This window comes from Rhinichthys klamathensis, unplaced genomic scaffold, assembly GCF_029890125.1.
Source record: "Rhinichthys klamathensis goyatoka isolate OS25496 unplaced genomic scaffold, OSU_Roscu_1.1 h1tg000254l_1, whole genome shotgun sequence".
Taxonomy (NCBI): Eukaryota; Metazoa; Chordata; class Actinopteri; order Cypriniformes; family Leuciscidae; genus Rhinichthys; species Rhinichthys klamathensis.
In genome coordinates, this window is record NW_026606776.1 from 3,398,029 (window position 1) to 3,413,149 (window position 15,121).

General features: G+C 37.9%; 1 protein-coding gene across 1 annotated transcript; it reads right to left on the reverse strand.

Moving 5' to 3' along the window:
• Positions 1 to 622: 622 nt before the first annotated feature.
• gpr155b (G protein-coupled receptor 155b) lies at positions 623 to 13,914 on the reverse strand. Its single transcript, XM_056267106.1, has 17 exons — positions 13,825 to 13,914; positions 11,797 to 12,270; positions 11,523 to 11,701; positions 11,214 to 11,434; positions 10,213 to 10,381; positions 9,958 to 10,113; positions 8,783 to 8,866; positions 8,191 to 8,311; positions 7,959 to 8,043; positions 7,715 to 7,805; positions 7,428 to 7,623; positions 3,886 to 3,957; positions 3,669 to 3,772; positions 3,428 to 3,523; positions 3,278 to 3,342; positions 3,051 to 3,188; positions 623 to 798 (listed from the first exon to the last, which is right to left on the reverse strand). The coding sequence occupies exons 2-17, from the start codon at positions 12,212 to 12,214 to the stop codon at positions 750 to 752; spliced, it is 2,244 nt and encodes a 747-aa protein (XP_056123081.1). The 5' UTR covers positions 12,215 to 12,270; positions 13,825 to 13,914; the 3' UTR covers positions 623 to 749.
• Between the last annotated feature and the right edge of the window lie 1,207 nt (positions 13,915 to 15,121).

The following is a 15,121-nucleotide window of genomic DNA, read 5'->3' on the forward strand; positions in this document are numbered from 1 at the left end:
AAACTTAAAAAAAAAAAATCTCCAATATTTAACGAACGATTCAATTGACAGCGGCGGTCCTAGAGGCAACGTTGCTCAGAATGAGGAGTTCTACCATGTGGTATGAGTGGCAAAAATCATGTGGTATACAATCCTTTACGCACGTGAAAAATGCGCTACGCTCTTGAACCCCTAAAAATGAATTTTTAATTTGTCTCACCATCTTGTACTTATTTTTCACTCAGCTTGTAATAGTGCATTCTGGGATTGCCTTTTCACAAAAAAACACATGCAAAGCTGCCTTAAATTGGGCTAAAATGAGGTGTCTCAGGAGGCAGCATAACCATGTTGCTCACTTGATGCCTTAAAATGCTGCCTACACAGGCAGCTCATTAGGCTTTGGAACAGGGCAAGTGTGTGTGAAGTTCAAAGGCTGTTGATTGTGCATATATGAGATAAAGAGTTCTGTGCTTTTTGCATGCCATGCATAGTTATTCAAGATGTACAACACATACTGATACATAAATCAGTCTATTTAGCTCTTGTTTCGACTTGTGTGACACCACAAGGTGAAGATTCACTGAGCATATCACCCCTATGAAGCAATATCACAGGGAGCTGGAAGCAATACAGACATGTCACATGAAGTAAGTCAACGTTTATCTGAAGCCGTGTCCTGAAAGCAAGGACACACCTTTCTGTCTTTGGCCACACCCACATACAAGAGCCAATGATCCCACTGCCCATACACCAGTGAGTACACCTGTCAATCAAAGGAAGGATTCACCCACAGGTCCAGTGAGAGATTCAGAAGATCCACTAAGAAGAAAGTGAAAAAATAAACAGTTAAAAGAGGAAAAAAGAACAGGAATAGGTCAGAAGGAAGGTTTAAAGGTGAAGTGTGTTATTTTTCCAAATTTGGAGGGGACCTATTGTTTTTGGGGTGTAATAGAATAGAATAGGTTTTCACGCTTGAATATTCAAAAATACATTATTTTTCACATTTTACATTGTTGCAGCACCTCTCTTCCCAGTCTGTCATTAACACTCTGGCTGTGTCCAAAATGTTATACTCTCTTGAGTAGGTACATTTTTGAATAAGCACACTTCAGAATCTCGCCGGAAGTAGCAGGTCATCCGGGTATATAGTAGGGAAGTATGCGATTTAGGATGCAGCCTCTGTTTAGTTCCTGTTTCTATGAAGCCCCTCCTTCCAAAAAGCGCAATGTACTCCGATTGGTTGGCTGGACCAGTGTGTTCTGATTGGTCAACCACTTGAAGCGTGTTTCAGAAATGTCACGCCCTTTACTATAATTGCAGTTTTTAACACACTACTAACGCAACTCAACAAGGCCTTAGCCTAGCGGGAATTATTTAAATCAGGAATATTGTGATGCATTCCCGGAAGAAAACTTAAGACTACAATTTAGGTGTTTCAAAGAGTTCAGAAACAGTGCGCTCTGATTTAGAGAATAAAGGCCCGTTCACACCAAGAACAATAACTTTAAAGATAACTACATTAGCGTCCACACCAGCGGATGTTAACGTTCTGTTTATTTTATACGTGCACTGCAGTTTTGTCGTCTGCAGCTCTAAATGCTCGAGCTGGATTCTGATTGGCTGTTTTTATCGTTCATCAACTGTAAAATATACTTCAGAAAGTGATTCCAACAATATTGTTTCTCTGTGCCGTTATCGTTATAGTTGTGGTGTGGACTCTGCTATTCTTATACATTTAGAGCGATTTTTAGAGCTACATCTTTATCGTTGTCATTATTGTTATCGTCATTGGTGTGAATGGGCATTAAAGGTGCTCTATGTAACTTTTCTACTAAAATGAATCCTTTTTTTATGCCTGTGTGTGAAGGGGTAGTAATCACACATTAAAATGATCCACTTGTCGAGTTTTGCTATTACCTCTGAAGGCCAGTATTCCTATTTCTATGTGAAGTCTCCGGGTCGGATTTACCGCGAAATCCAACGGATGTGATGTGCATGCGCGCTCCCGAGCCTCTCTCCTTATATACAGTCTATTGTAGACAGTCAGGGAGTTATGTCCGGTTAAAGGCGCACGTTTTTCGGCTTATATCTCAGTCAATCTTTGATCAATATTCCCAAGACTCTAATCGTTCGTAGTGCTGGACGGGGCCTTTCGAACGAGCCCACCCCCGAGGTCCAACTCGCCCGGCTCCCCGAGTTATAGCCGTTCGAGATGGGGGGTCCCAGCGAACGGCGATCCGGTAAGGGGCATCCCCGAGGCCCGCCACTCTAGCGTTCGGGCAAGGGTTCCCCTGGGACCTCCTCCCCCGAATTTGAGCTCTCTGGGTCTTTGCGTTCCAGAGATACGAGCGATTTTCTTCTGAGATCGTGACGTCACCGGCGTCCGCAATTTTGCAGCGCGCCCGATGGTTTTCTGCTAATATCTCCGCGAAAACACCACCAAAAACTATGGAACTTATATGGTTCTTTTCAGCTCGACTAGATGGTCCCAACGAGCTCGGTGCTCGCCGAATCCGTCAAGTATTCGCCGAGATATTTGCGTAATAGACGGTATTGTCTATGAGTTCGAGCACGAGCGCTCTTGTAAAATTTGGTTGCAATCTGAAACATCACCACTAGAGGCCGCTAAAAGTTACGTAGAGCACCTTTAACCCCCCTTTAGAGTGGATTTAATGCTTTGTAACTTTGCAGATCTTTTCATGTTGAAACAGCAACATTACACACTAAAGAAAGTTGAAAATGTACAAAAGCATAATAGGACCCCTTTAAAACACTCTCATAATCCCATGCAGTTAAATGTAGAGACAACAATAGACAAGCCCTTACTATAAATAAAAATGGCAAAAAAATAAAAGTAACCTAATAATAATATGTTTAATAATGTATTTGTGATTAACATCTAGAAAATGTATATAAAAATGAAAAGAAAGCGCAAAGATACATTAGAAAACGCTTGTCCAACTATGTGACCATCTATAGTTAAAAATACTACGCTGCACTGATACTCTCTGAAATTATAAATGATTTCACTTCTAACCACATATAAAATATGTGAACATACACATACTCACCCTCTTTGGCGAACAATATCCTGAACGCACTGATCTTTGTGGTATCTCACAAACTGTGTACAGGTCAGTCGTATTTCCTCAGGAACAGCAGCAGACTCGAGGCTTTCATCCTGACCGAAACCACACAGAGTAGCCAGCCTACAAACACACAAAGAAGCAGCTGAAACCACATCCAAAATAAATAATAAATAAATAATAAATTAATAACACAAACATGGCTGATTCACCTCTTTTTGAATGGAAGAATAATCAGGTGCTCGTCCAACCCAAAAATTCCAAAGGAAACAAAACCCTGATGGAGAAAAGGCACATTTGACATTTTTATAGCAACTCTAGATGTTCTAAGTTTGCAGTGAGAGTTGTGTTACTGTGCTCACCTGTCCATAATTGGCTACAGCACAAAAGAACTGCAGCTCGAGGTAAAGCCGCCCTGGATCTGCGTTGAACAACCACCACAGGTAGCTGGACAGGTTCTGGAAGAAAAAAACAGACCCAAATGTAAAAGAGATAATTTGACGTTGGAGGATGTTGAGTGCTCCGAGTATAATTTACAATGCTTCATGAGGCTTACTTCATTATGCATGTGTTTATGAGGGAGTGTATGTGTAGTGGACATACAGCCAACATGCTGACGATGAGAAGCAGGCAGAGGAGCACATGTCGAGCTATCTGTCTCTCCTCCTGCACATGCCTGGAGCTTGACGCCTCGCTCAGGAAAATCCCTGAGAAAAGAAACACGCTCTTTTATACTCCCTAATGAAACTTGGCGATCAAACAGTATTTAATGACTTGATATAAGTATGAACCATAAGTATGAAGTAAAAAATATTTCAACCTGCTGAAGGCACTGGCGAGTCAGTAAGATGTCCGACTATCATATCTGGCATGGGTTCATTGCAGTAGACATCTGTCAACAAATGAGAAGTTACAATACATGTACATTCTACAAATGTGCAGCATTTGAAAAGCACTTTTTTTGAAAACAACTACAGTCACCATACCAAATAAGGGATGTTGTTAAAGGGATAGTTGACTCAAAAATTTAAATTGTCATAATACTTATGTTGTTCCAAACTTGTATGCATTTCATTCTATATGGGAACACAAAAGAAGCTATTTTGGAAAATGTAAACAACAACAAATGTTGTTTTGAACCCCTTTTATTACGTTGACAAATTTATTTAGAGATGTATTCTTAAAATTATATTTTGTGATCTGCACAAGAAAGTCAAACAGGTTTGGAAAGACAAAAGTGGTCAGAATTTTTATTTTTGGGTGAATTATTATTATTATTTCTTTAACCCTCTGGGGTTCTTCGGGTCAAAAATTACCCGAAGCGTTTAAATAAAAAAATGTTAAAAATCGTAGCTTCATCGGAATGGTCCAAAACTTGGTGACTTTTTTAGTACTTGGTATATGAACACCCAAAAAAATTGGGGACAGGATTTGAAAAGTCTAAGTGGTCGTAAAAAAAATAGTCACACTCAGGGTCTTCGGGTCTAAAATGACCCGCATAGGAAATGAATGGGAAATTGGCAAAAATGTGAAAATACAGAGTTTTTTTGTGCATACAATCTACCAAACAGCCAGGATGCAGAAAAAAAGCACACAACAGTGAAGGGGTGAATCTCTTAAAACAATGGGTGACAAAATAGTTTCCATTTGTTCTCTTTATAATGCAATGTTCAGGTTTGAATGTATTATAAAGTAAAACTGCCACTTCAAATTACCATTTAAACCAACCAAATCTTTTTTTTTTTTTTTTTTAATTTTAAAAAATGACAAAAATAGTCTTTGAGAATCTGTTATTATATATTCAAATCAACAACCTGAAAAAAATTAAACAATATGTGAAAAAATCACTAGAGTGTTTCTACCATAGGTTTCTACAGAGAGCTGTAAATCCACTAGTGGTAAAAATGTGCTATTGCGTGATAAAAATGCTCAGTGTGTCCACCAGATGGCTCCGATCTCATTTCAAAAATTGCTTTCATGAGGCCTAGACTTGACTCTTAAAGGTGACCTATAATTCAAAATTGAATTTACCTTGGTATAGTCAAATAACAAGAGTTCAGTGCATGGACATGACATAGAGTGAATCTCAAACTGGACTGTTTTCGCGTTCTCATTTAATTCACGTTTATGAAAAACACCCCTGAAAAACGGTCGGTTCTCCACACAATACCGACTGTGACGCAATAGTCGGGATCATTAATATGTACGCTTCCAAATATTTGCATAATGCCAGCCCTCAATGCCAGGCGGAACTGCGCAGCCGAAGCATGGCAGTTGCTCAGTGTGGATGTACACATGAACACAAAAGTATTTTTTAGTTCCTTCATCTGAGCCTTTGAAGAAACAATGGGTTAATTTGATTTTCTCTGGAAATTTCCAAACATTTCACCGAGTGTTTCCTCAACTTGGGCCAATACAGAGCTGGCCTCGGATCGAGCTACCAAGCAACACTTTCTGATGTGTAATTGTTCAAGTTCAGACAGGTAATCTTTCTCTCAAAATCGTTCAATACTGTTTATGCATCAGTAAGTCAAACCAGTGACTAAAATATCAGCTTCACATCGTTTCTTTTAGTAGGATGAAAATAATCGTATTTAAATTGTGAACAAATTATATACAGAAAGCGATCAGAGAACAATCTTTCCACACAGCGCGAGTTTATCTGGACACTTGCCAAACTCGTTATGAAATCAATGACGCACGTTACTGCACAACGAAGCTCTTACTGTATTTACATCATCGTGTTTGCATTGGTGAAAGCAGAGAGAGTGCAGAAACTGCTTTGCAATGATAAGATCTTCAGTCTCGCGATCAACAGACTGTCATCTGCTCAATGCTCATCACGGCAACATTTTATGTGATGGGAATAGATCTAAATACTTTAAAAACATCTCACGATTCGTTAATCTCGATAGCTGTTATAGTACAAACGTATAATAGCAGTAGTAAAAGTATTCGGGAGAGAGTTTCACATGTAATGCGTTGCTATTTCATATGCAAGCATGTCAGCCAATCACAGCAGTGGCCGCGGTTACACTGAATCCCACAGCAGACACGCCCCTTCAAACAGAGTGTTCAAATCAGAGGCTAAAAGCAGGCTAGGAAAAATGCCATTTATTTCTAAATTATGATTATTTTTTATCTAAAAAACATACTAACATTATAAGGGTAACCCAGGAAACATTATAAAATAATAAAAAAAAACATTCTAGGGCACCTTTAAATGAAATACAGCTTTAATAAAAAAAATTTTTTTATTATATATATATATATATAAATTTTCTATTATATTCAATGGGAAAAAATGGGTCTTAATTATTGCATAAATATTAATTATAAATCATAAAATTATCTCAAAACACCAAAAAAGAAAAGAAAAAATATTATTGAACAAAAATATATTTCATTGATTTTACTCAAATAAAATGTATCTTAATGCCGCCCTCCGGGTCATTTTTGACCCGAAGGTCCTGAGTGTGAGTCTAAAATGAAGAACCCCAGAGGGTTAAAGGTGCATTGTGCAACATTTCATGTTAAAAATACCCGTTTTTCTAACCCATACATGCTTAAACAATTGCCTGATGGGCTGAATGAGCCCTTCTCTGATCACTGCGATTGCTTCTATAATCCTGTACAGTAAAATAAATAAGAGGGATTCGGGCCGGAACGTGAGACTGGGCGTGACGTCATGCGCGTTCACGCTCCCCTGGCTATGTCTGGCAGGTTTGTGTATTCGCCACCATTCTCCGTATTAGCGAAGACAACTCGAGCGACAAAACTTCAGTCAACTTTCATAAAAATTGGAAGATGGATTCAAAGAGACCGGCTTGTAGTTCATAAACCCCAACGCAAACTCCACGCAAGACAAAGACAGTAAGGCAGTTTCGCTTGTCGCCAGAGGGGGGCATAGTTCTGCAAAAACTCAGAGAGGTGCGCAATGCACCTTTAGAGGGTTAGCTCACCCCAAAATGAAAATTCTGTCATCAATTACTCACCCTCATGTCCCTCAATTAAAAGTCTATTCACCCAAACCTCTTACGCTTCAAAACATTCATAAAGAGATTGTAACAGAAATCCAAATGAATAGAGCGGGTTAATCAAAGTCTTCTGAAGAGACACAATCGCTTTACCATATCTTTACCAAGCATCAGAGTTTTGGGTGAGAGACAGAAATCTCTCAGAAATAATAAAAAATATCATCATTGGTGTTCCGTAGATGAACGAAACTCTTAAGGGTATGGAACGACATGAGAGTGAGTGATGACAGAAATTAATTTTTTTGTGAACTATCCCTTTAAGTTAGTTGCTTTGCTTATTGTAGAATATATGTACATATATAATCTATATATAACAACAATCTACCTGTGTTGGTTTGATCTAGCTCAGATGAGTTCTGGTTCTCTGGCTGGGGGTGTCTCACATCTTCTGTTGTGCCTGTCATGGAGTTTTGATCTAGGGCCTGATAGTTCTGCTCCTCCTGGGCCCCTCGGCTCAAGCTCAACAAAGACAGACCAGCCAGAACGATGCTGTAGCCCAGAACTACCAGAGTACACACAATCTGAAGAGAAAGGGACAGTTAGTGTGTGTGTGTGTGTGTGTGTGTTGGGGGGTGCAGAGACACATTGTTGCAGACAAAAATCCCAACCTACCTGCCCCTTGCCGTAAAAGAAGGCGGAGTCTACGTTGTCATTCATTCTTTGTCCTATCATGAGCAGCGCGCCCACAATCAGAAAAGGAATTCTAAGGTAACAAAATTAAAACGCAAAAGGTGTTTTCTCCAGTAAATATGGAATTCTGCTGTATAATTTGCTATCAGTTTTAAAAATTCATTTAATTTCTTGTTGAAAGGATTTATTTTTTTGGAATAATAAACACACACGCATATATACTCACCCCCATCCAAAGATGATGAAAACTATGGGTTTCACTTTCAAGTTTTCATTTCTGCCCAATAAAGTAAGAGCGAACGCCAAAAGACCTATAACACAATATCTACACAACTGCTAAACACCGCTACAACTGCACAACACAAAGGAGATGTCTCACAACCTAAAATCACACAATGAAAATAATCCTTCTCCATCAAGTATTGTTTACATCAAGTAAGTGTTTGATGAATTGTTACCTGTCCACATGTAGGTACTGTAAAGAGACCCATAAAGTAGTGTAAAGGTGAGAATTTGGCCAAACACGTTCCCCTGCTTCAGCACAAACTTCCACAAGATCATCGACACACACACTAGGAGCTGCATAAGAGACAAAATAAACATAGCATGCTTGAAGTAAATCAAGAAAATATGTTTTTACATTTTCTGAAGAAATATACGTTAAAACAACTTGCTGGTTGGCATGGGCATTGGTTTGTGGCTGCTAAGGTGTTCTGATCAAGTTTTATTGTGTCATTTTCAGTTGTTAGGGTATTTAGGGTAGGTTGTTGCTAGGATATTGCCAAGTCAAAAGATCCCACCACAAGAGATATGACTTGGGTCCCACATTCAATGTAAGTCTATGGAAATGTTTGTCAGTAAACGTTTAATTTACTTTTAGTAATAGCAGAAAAAAAAAAGTCTAGTAAAAGTTTGATGCACTGAATTCTTAGGGGTAAGAGTTTTTGAAAAAGTGCTACTAATTAAAGAGAGAGGGAAAGAAACAGGGAGGGAAAAAAGCAAGTGAGTGAAACAATTATGGACATGTGTGCCTTTGTGCAGATTGTGTACCTGTGCTAAAAACAGATTTGTGGCAAACATATGTGGCAGCCTCCTAAACTTCTTACTTAGAAGCATGACAGCAAGGGTCCAAACCTGCAACACACACACACACACACACAAACATTTTGGTAATCCAGAGATTCTGTAACTCATTGTTTCTGGGATAAGATTTTTGATTTAAACCTCTGTTTGATGTAGAACCTATGATTTCCAATCCTCTTAAAATTCTTATTCATGTTCTCTATGGTTACACGTGCATATAAAGCCAAGTTTTACAGAGCAGTACAGAATAAAATAAAATCAGAAATTAACCAGATGAAAAGAATAGGAGAGGGAGAAGAGAATACAACCTGAATAAAACAAACAAAAAAATTAATAGAATCAAAAGTAAGGTATACCAGAAGAGACAGAAGAAGAGAATAGAACAGAATAGACAGAACTGAACAGAAGAGAAGAGAATCAGAAATTAACCATAAAAAATAGAAGCAAAGAGAACATGAATAGAATTGAACAGAACAGAGCAAAATTAAATAGACCGAATAGACGATATATAATAATATAATAGAATCAAACATGAACCAGATGAGTCAGGAGAACAGAAGAGAACCTTAAAATAGAATAGAACACACCAGAGTGAACAGACATAGAAAGAATTGAACAGAACAGAACATAATTGAATAGACAGAATAGACAATAAAATAACGGAACAGAATAGATTAAAATAGAATCAAAAGTGAACCACACAAGACAGGGGAACAGGATAGAACTTTAATAGAATAGAATAGAATGGAATAGAATAGAATAGAATAGAATAGACAAAAGAAGTGAACACACACCAGACCTGAATAGAATTGAACAGAAAGGAACAGAACCAAATTGAATAGACAGAATAGACAATATAATAACAGAATATATTAAAATAGAATAAAAAATGAACCACACAAGACAGTGGACAGGAGGAAACCTTATATAAAAAAGAAGTGAACAGACCGAGAAGAGAAGAGAAGAGAAGAGAAGAGAAGAGAAGAGAAGAGAAGAGAAGAGAAGAGAAGAGAAGAGAAGAGAAGAGAAGAGAAGAGAAGAGAAGAGATCTAACTGAATAAGTCTTTTCTCACTTCTAATCCACTGTAAGCAAATGTCATGTGTTGTTAAACACATAAACCCACACACACACACACACTCACCAGGGCTATTAGGCTGACAATGCTGATGTTAAAGCTCACGTCCTGCAGCTCCGCCACCAGGGACGAGGCCTCCAACCATGGGATGGTCAGTAACCAAGCCGACACATACATGATGGGTGCTGACAGGAAGGTGCTAATGACCATACCAGAGGTCACCTACCACACACAAAACACTTGTACTGATCTGTGTTGACTAATGTTTAATAGCAGTGACTGAGTCTAGGTGACATTTACAGAAATTCATTCATAGCTTACCACCTCCAGCTCCATGTTGTACTTGGCAGCATAGATGGCCACGCTGGGAGCGGTGGGGAAAACTCCGTAAAGGAAAGCATAATCAGACAGGCTAGAGTGATTCACAGAGCTGGAATTACCAGCATTCAACAGCTCCATCATGTCCTTACACATCAATGGCATAACTAGCCTGGAAAACACAACCATACAGTCATAGATCTGCCTAAATTGCATGAATCAGCACTAAAAAATGGTTCAGATTTATGTATTTTAACTACATGTAAAATTTACATTAAAGGGATAGTTCACCCAAACATTTTAATTCTGTCATAATTTACTCACCCTCATGTCATGCGTCAAAGTGGTAGTTGCGTAGGCTGTCAATGGAGGGACAGAAATCTCTCAGATTTCATTCAAATTATCTTCATTTGTGTTCCGATGATGAATGAAAGTCTTACAGGTTTGAAATGATGACAGAATTTTCATTGTTGGGTGAACTTTCCCTTAATTTGCATAACATGCGTTTTAACATAAACAACCTAAACTTAATATGATGCATTTGAATTAGCTTTTATTTTTATATTTACAGTTTTAGTAATTTCATTTAGTAGTTCAGCTTTAGTGACCTGTCCTGACCTGTTCCTTTAGTTTTAGTAATTTTAATACTTCATCTTCAACTGATTTTATTTTAGTTACTTGCCAAGACAACATTTCTAATTTTCTTCTAAGGTTTTTTTATTTTATTTTTATTTTTTAAGTTTTTCATCTGATATTTATATTATATATTTATTTTATTTCAGCTTCATTTCAAATAATGAAAATGATTTTTATTATTTTTCTTAGTTAACAACAACACCACTGCTGATGATAGGAATGACACCTTGGTCTGATGGTAACGTTTGCTATAACTAGCATAATCACGGTAGCAAGTGTGGAGTTCAAGACTACAACCTTTTGGTTAAACAGCTCAGATCTTTAACCACTATGCCATAACACCCCGCATACAACTCTCTTTCACTCACAGTTTGGCAGTGATAAGCAGGATAAGGGAAACCCCAGTGGTACGTGTGAGTTTACCCATCTGTCCCACCATGTTCAGGCCCAGATAAAAGAGTGCCGCCCCTCCAAAAGAGTCTGCCAGTCCATCAACAAACTCTCCTAATAAAACAGGGACACGTCCACCAAACAGGAAATGAGAGAGAATTCCGACAATAACCATGAAGACTATTGGGTTCTTCAAAACCTAAAAAGAGAGAAGAGGTGAGACCAACATGAAAAAAGGTGGACATCAACAGAAACTTCAGGATTAAGATAAATACACGCACACACACCTGCAGCATGACTGTAAAGATCACATGCAGTTTGCTGTAGCTGCGGTCATTGGAGTGTTTCCATCTCTGGATCTCACACAAAGCAAAGCCCACAGGGTTCAGCAGCATCAGAGACACAGGAGCCACCAGATATATATACTGCACATACTCTGGGTGCGAACTCCTGTACAGCGCATCCACTGTGTGGGGAATATGATCTTATGATTAATATGTTTTTGTACAGAACCGCCTGCGTGTTTATTTTAGATGTATTTGTGTGTGAGAGGATCCTCACCTATAGGATATCCCAGTGCAAAGTCGTTGCTCTGAGTGGCAAAGATAGCAAACATCCCTGCTTTACTGAATTTGCTCTCAGGATTTGCCACCAACAGCGTCAGCACACAAACTAGCAGGAACACGCACACTTTTGCGATCAAAACGCTCCATAGAAACGACCAGACGACGTGCTCAAACTGAAGCTGCACCATGTTCTTGAAAAGCAGGGCAGGAAGTGCGAAACACGACACGAAACTGCCCAATCCTTTGACCTGTGCCACGCTAATGATGTCACTGCGACCCGCCACATATCCGCACAGAATGATGCCAAAGCACTCCAGCAGAGCCGGGAAAAGTTTGTTGATAGACATGGCCGGTGCTCCGATAGGACTGTGGGTGATGTTGAGGCCATGAATGCTGATATATTGGCCCTCCATGATGAGGAGGTTGACAGTGACCACTGAGAGATGATCTTATGGTGCAGAGCAGAAAGCTAGGAATAAAAAAATACATAAAGAACATGTCAATAAACTTTAGTGAGGTCTCACTCTCAACAAAAGAATGTGCTGCTGCTAATACAGAACTGGTTTACTCCGCACATGTGTGCAAAAACATATCGGATTCATTCATAGCCTCCTCAGAATAGGGACTTGGGTGACAGCACGAATTAACAAAGCTAAAGTACCATTGATGCATGGAAATGTTTTTCTTCCAGCATATTGGATTATATAAAGCAATGACTATAAAAAAACCTTTTTATACTTTTTTTTTTAGATTGTTAAATTATTGATAATATGTTTGTTGCTTTTTATTGCTCCCCATTTTTGTTGCTCCCCATTTTCCCTGTCTGTTTGTTTGAATGGATGTTATTTTGTTATATCTAAAGACAATAAAAAGTTGATCACACAAATTAGAATGTGCTGCTGCCCTATATGTCACTGTTTTCCAGTAGAAGTGTGTTTATGAATTTATAGCTGCCATGGAGTTGTGTAATTATTATATTATACACTGCCCCGATCAAAAAAAAAAAGTCGCTGTTTGGATTTAAATAGGCTCATACTTAAGAGTCTATGACTGGATCATTATTGCAGTGATTATTATGTTTCTAGCATGTAATATGTTTGGCTACAGTTCTTCCTAATTGATGGAGTGAGTGTGTAGCTTTTCATTTCTTAAACAAACACGAAGACACACACATCATGGACATATTCCAGGATGACAATGTCAAGATTCATCAGGCTCAAATTTTGAAAGAATGTATAGTTGGGTGCATCATGCAATTTTGATATGATAAAAAATCGTATTAAAAGTAATGTAACTTAACTGTGAAGTATATCATAGATGAATAAAATGACTCGTATAATGATAGAACATTTAGCTCATGTAGTTGGTGACCTAAAGTGGTGGTGGGGGGGGGGGGGGGGGGGGGGGGGGGGGGGGCCTGCAGAGCTCATAGCCCCGGGGCCCAGTGAGCTCTTAATGCGGCCCTGGGTGCATGAATAATCATTTTACATTTATACAAATGCCAAACATATAACATGCTAGAAACATAATAAACACATCATAGACCCTTAAGCATTTGTCTATTTAAATCCAAAGAGCGACTTTTCTTTCTTTCATTTTTTTTTGGCCGGGCAGTGGCTATATTATATTATATAGCCTAATAATATTATTTTTAGGCTGTATTATATTATATAAATGAATTGCTGAAACTGGAGTAACTAAAAAAAGGAAATGACCAAATTTAAGTAAAGTTATTACATGATATACACAATTCTATATGAATTATAAAATTCTATATGGTAAATCTAATTATTACTATTATTTTTAAATGAGCTGCAAAAAAATCTGGACACTGACCAACTATAATATATTCATATAATAGCATAATATTGACATTTTTAAAAGAAATATATATATATATTAATTACTAAACAAGGCCAATGAATACACAGCCAAAGCTACAGTTGACATCTATACTATATAAACGTTTCAGTCTTACCTTGGGAGGAAAACAACCGAAATGTAACGGTTGTCGATGACCTACCATGTGTTCACGTGTCGAGATGGTTAATGCATGGATTGCATATCATGTTGAAGAAAAACAAAACGCCTGAAACATCCATGTTTTCACTCTGCTCACAGAATCTCTAGAGCTTCGGCACTCCGTTACTTACAATGTCAAATCACTCAATGACTGACGCTTGAGTCAGCCTATTACGTCTTCAAACCCCGCCTTAAACTCGTCTGGTCATGTCGCTGATTGGTGGAAATATGGACAATATACTGATAGTCACGGAACACACTCATGTGATTGGCCACAGTCATGCACGCTAGTGGATGGGCGTCATATTGCCTCTAATATTAGTTAAAAAAGGAATATGTTGGGAGACAGACAACCACATCATGGTCTATTTTTCAATTTAAAACAGAGTAGGTTTCCTTTCATTTATTTATTAATTTATGATAAATCTACAAAAATAAAATACAAGAGCATTGAAATGACAAAAAAACAAAAAGTTGCCAAATGAAAGCGCAACAAGATCTTTGTAAGAACTGAAAAGCACAGAAATGCACAATTATTTAAATGAAAAGCAAAAGATCAGCGAACTATCGCATTTTTATTTAGAAAACAACAAGTTTGGCACACCAGAATAGCAAAAGACTGTTTTTAATAAAGTAAATACACAAACTAAACAACAGTATGTTGTATGAAACTAAAATGTGCATCTACAGGCACAAAGAACATATAAAGTACCACATTACTCATCTGGTCAACACAATGTTATAAACGGGGTGCAAACAGAACATTAAAAAAAAAGAGGCCGTAGTAGGTATAATAAGATTGGTAGCAAATTGTTTTTTTTCGCTGTGCAATCATCTGTCTAATTCGATATGCTTATGCTGTTTTGCATACATCACTTAAATGTAATTTTCCTTTTAATGTTTTATTAGAAGGCTTTTGCAACTCTTCTTTATGTAAACAAACATAATGCAGCATAAACCAAGCCATTACATTGACATTGTAATTCAAAGATTGATACACTTATTGATTATACTTTTTGTAAAGCGCTTTAGTCAAACATAACAGTACACTTCCTGACAGGCACGTCTACATGTCTGAGAAACATACATAAGGCCACATAATACTGAGCTAATATCAACAAAACAAGCAAGTGCATACATATATAATAAAATATAGCACTTCTTAAACACAGTTTTGACTTCAACACAGATAGAATCCCATGATACATAGAAACACACTTGCATGGGATTTTAAGGCAAATCATTTTCCATTTAAAGATTAGTTCTATACAACATCAGCTCTCAGACTTGTTTAAATG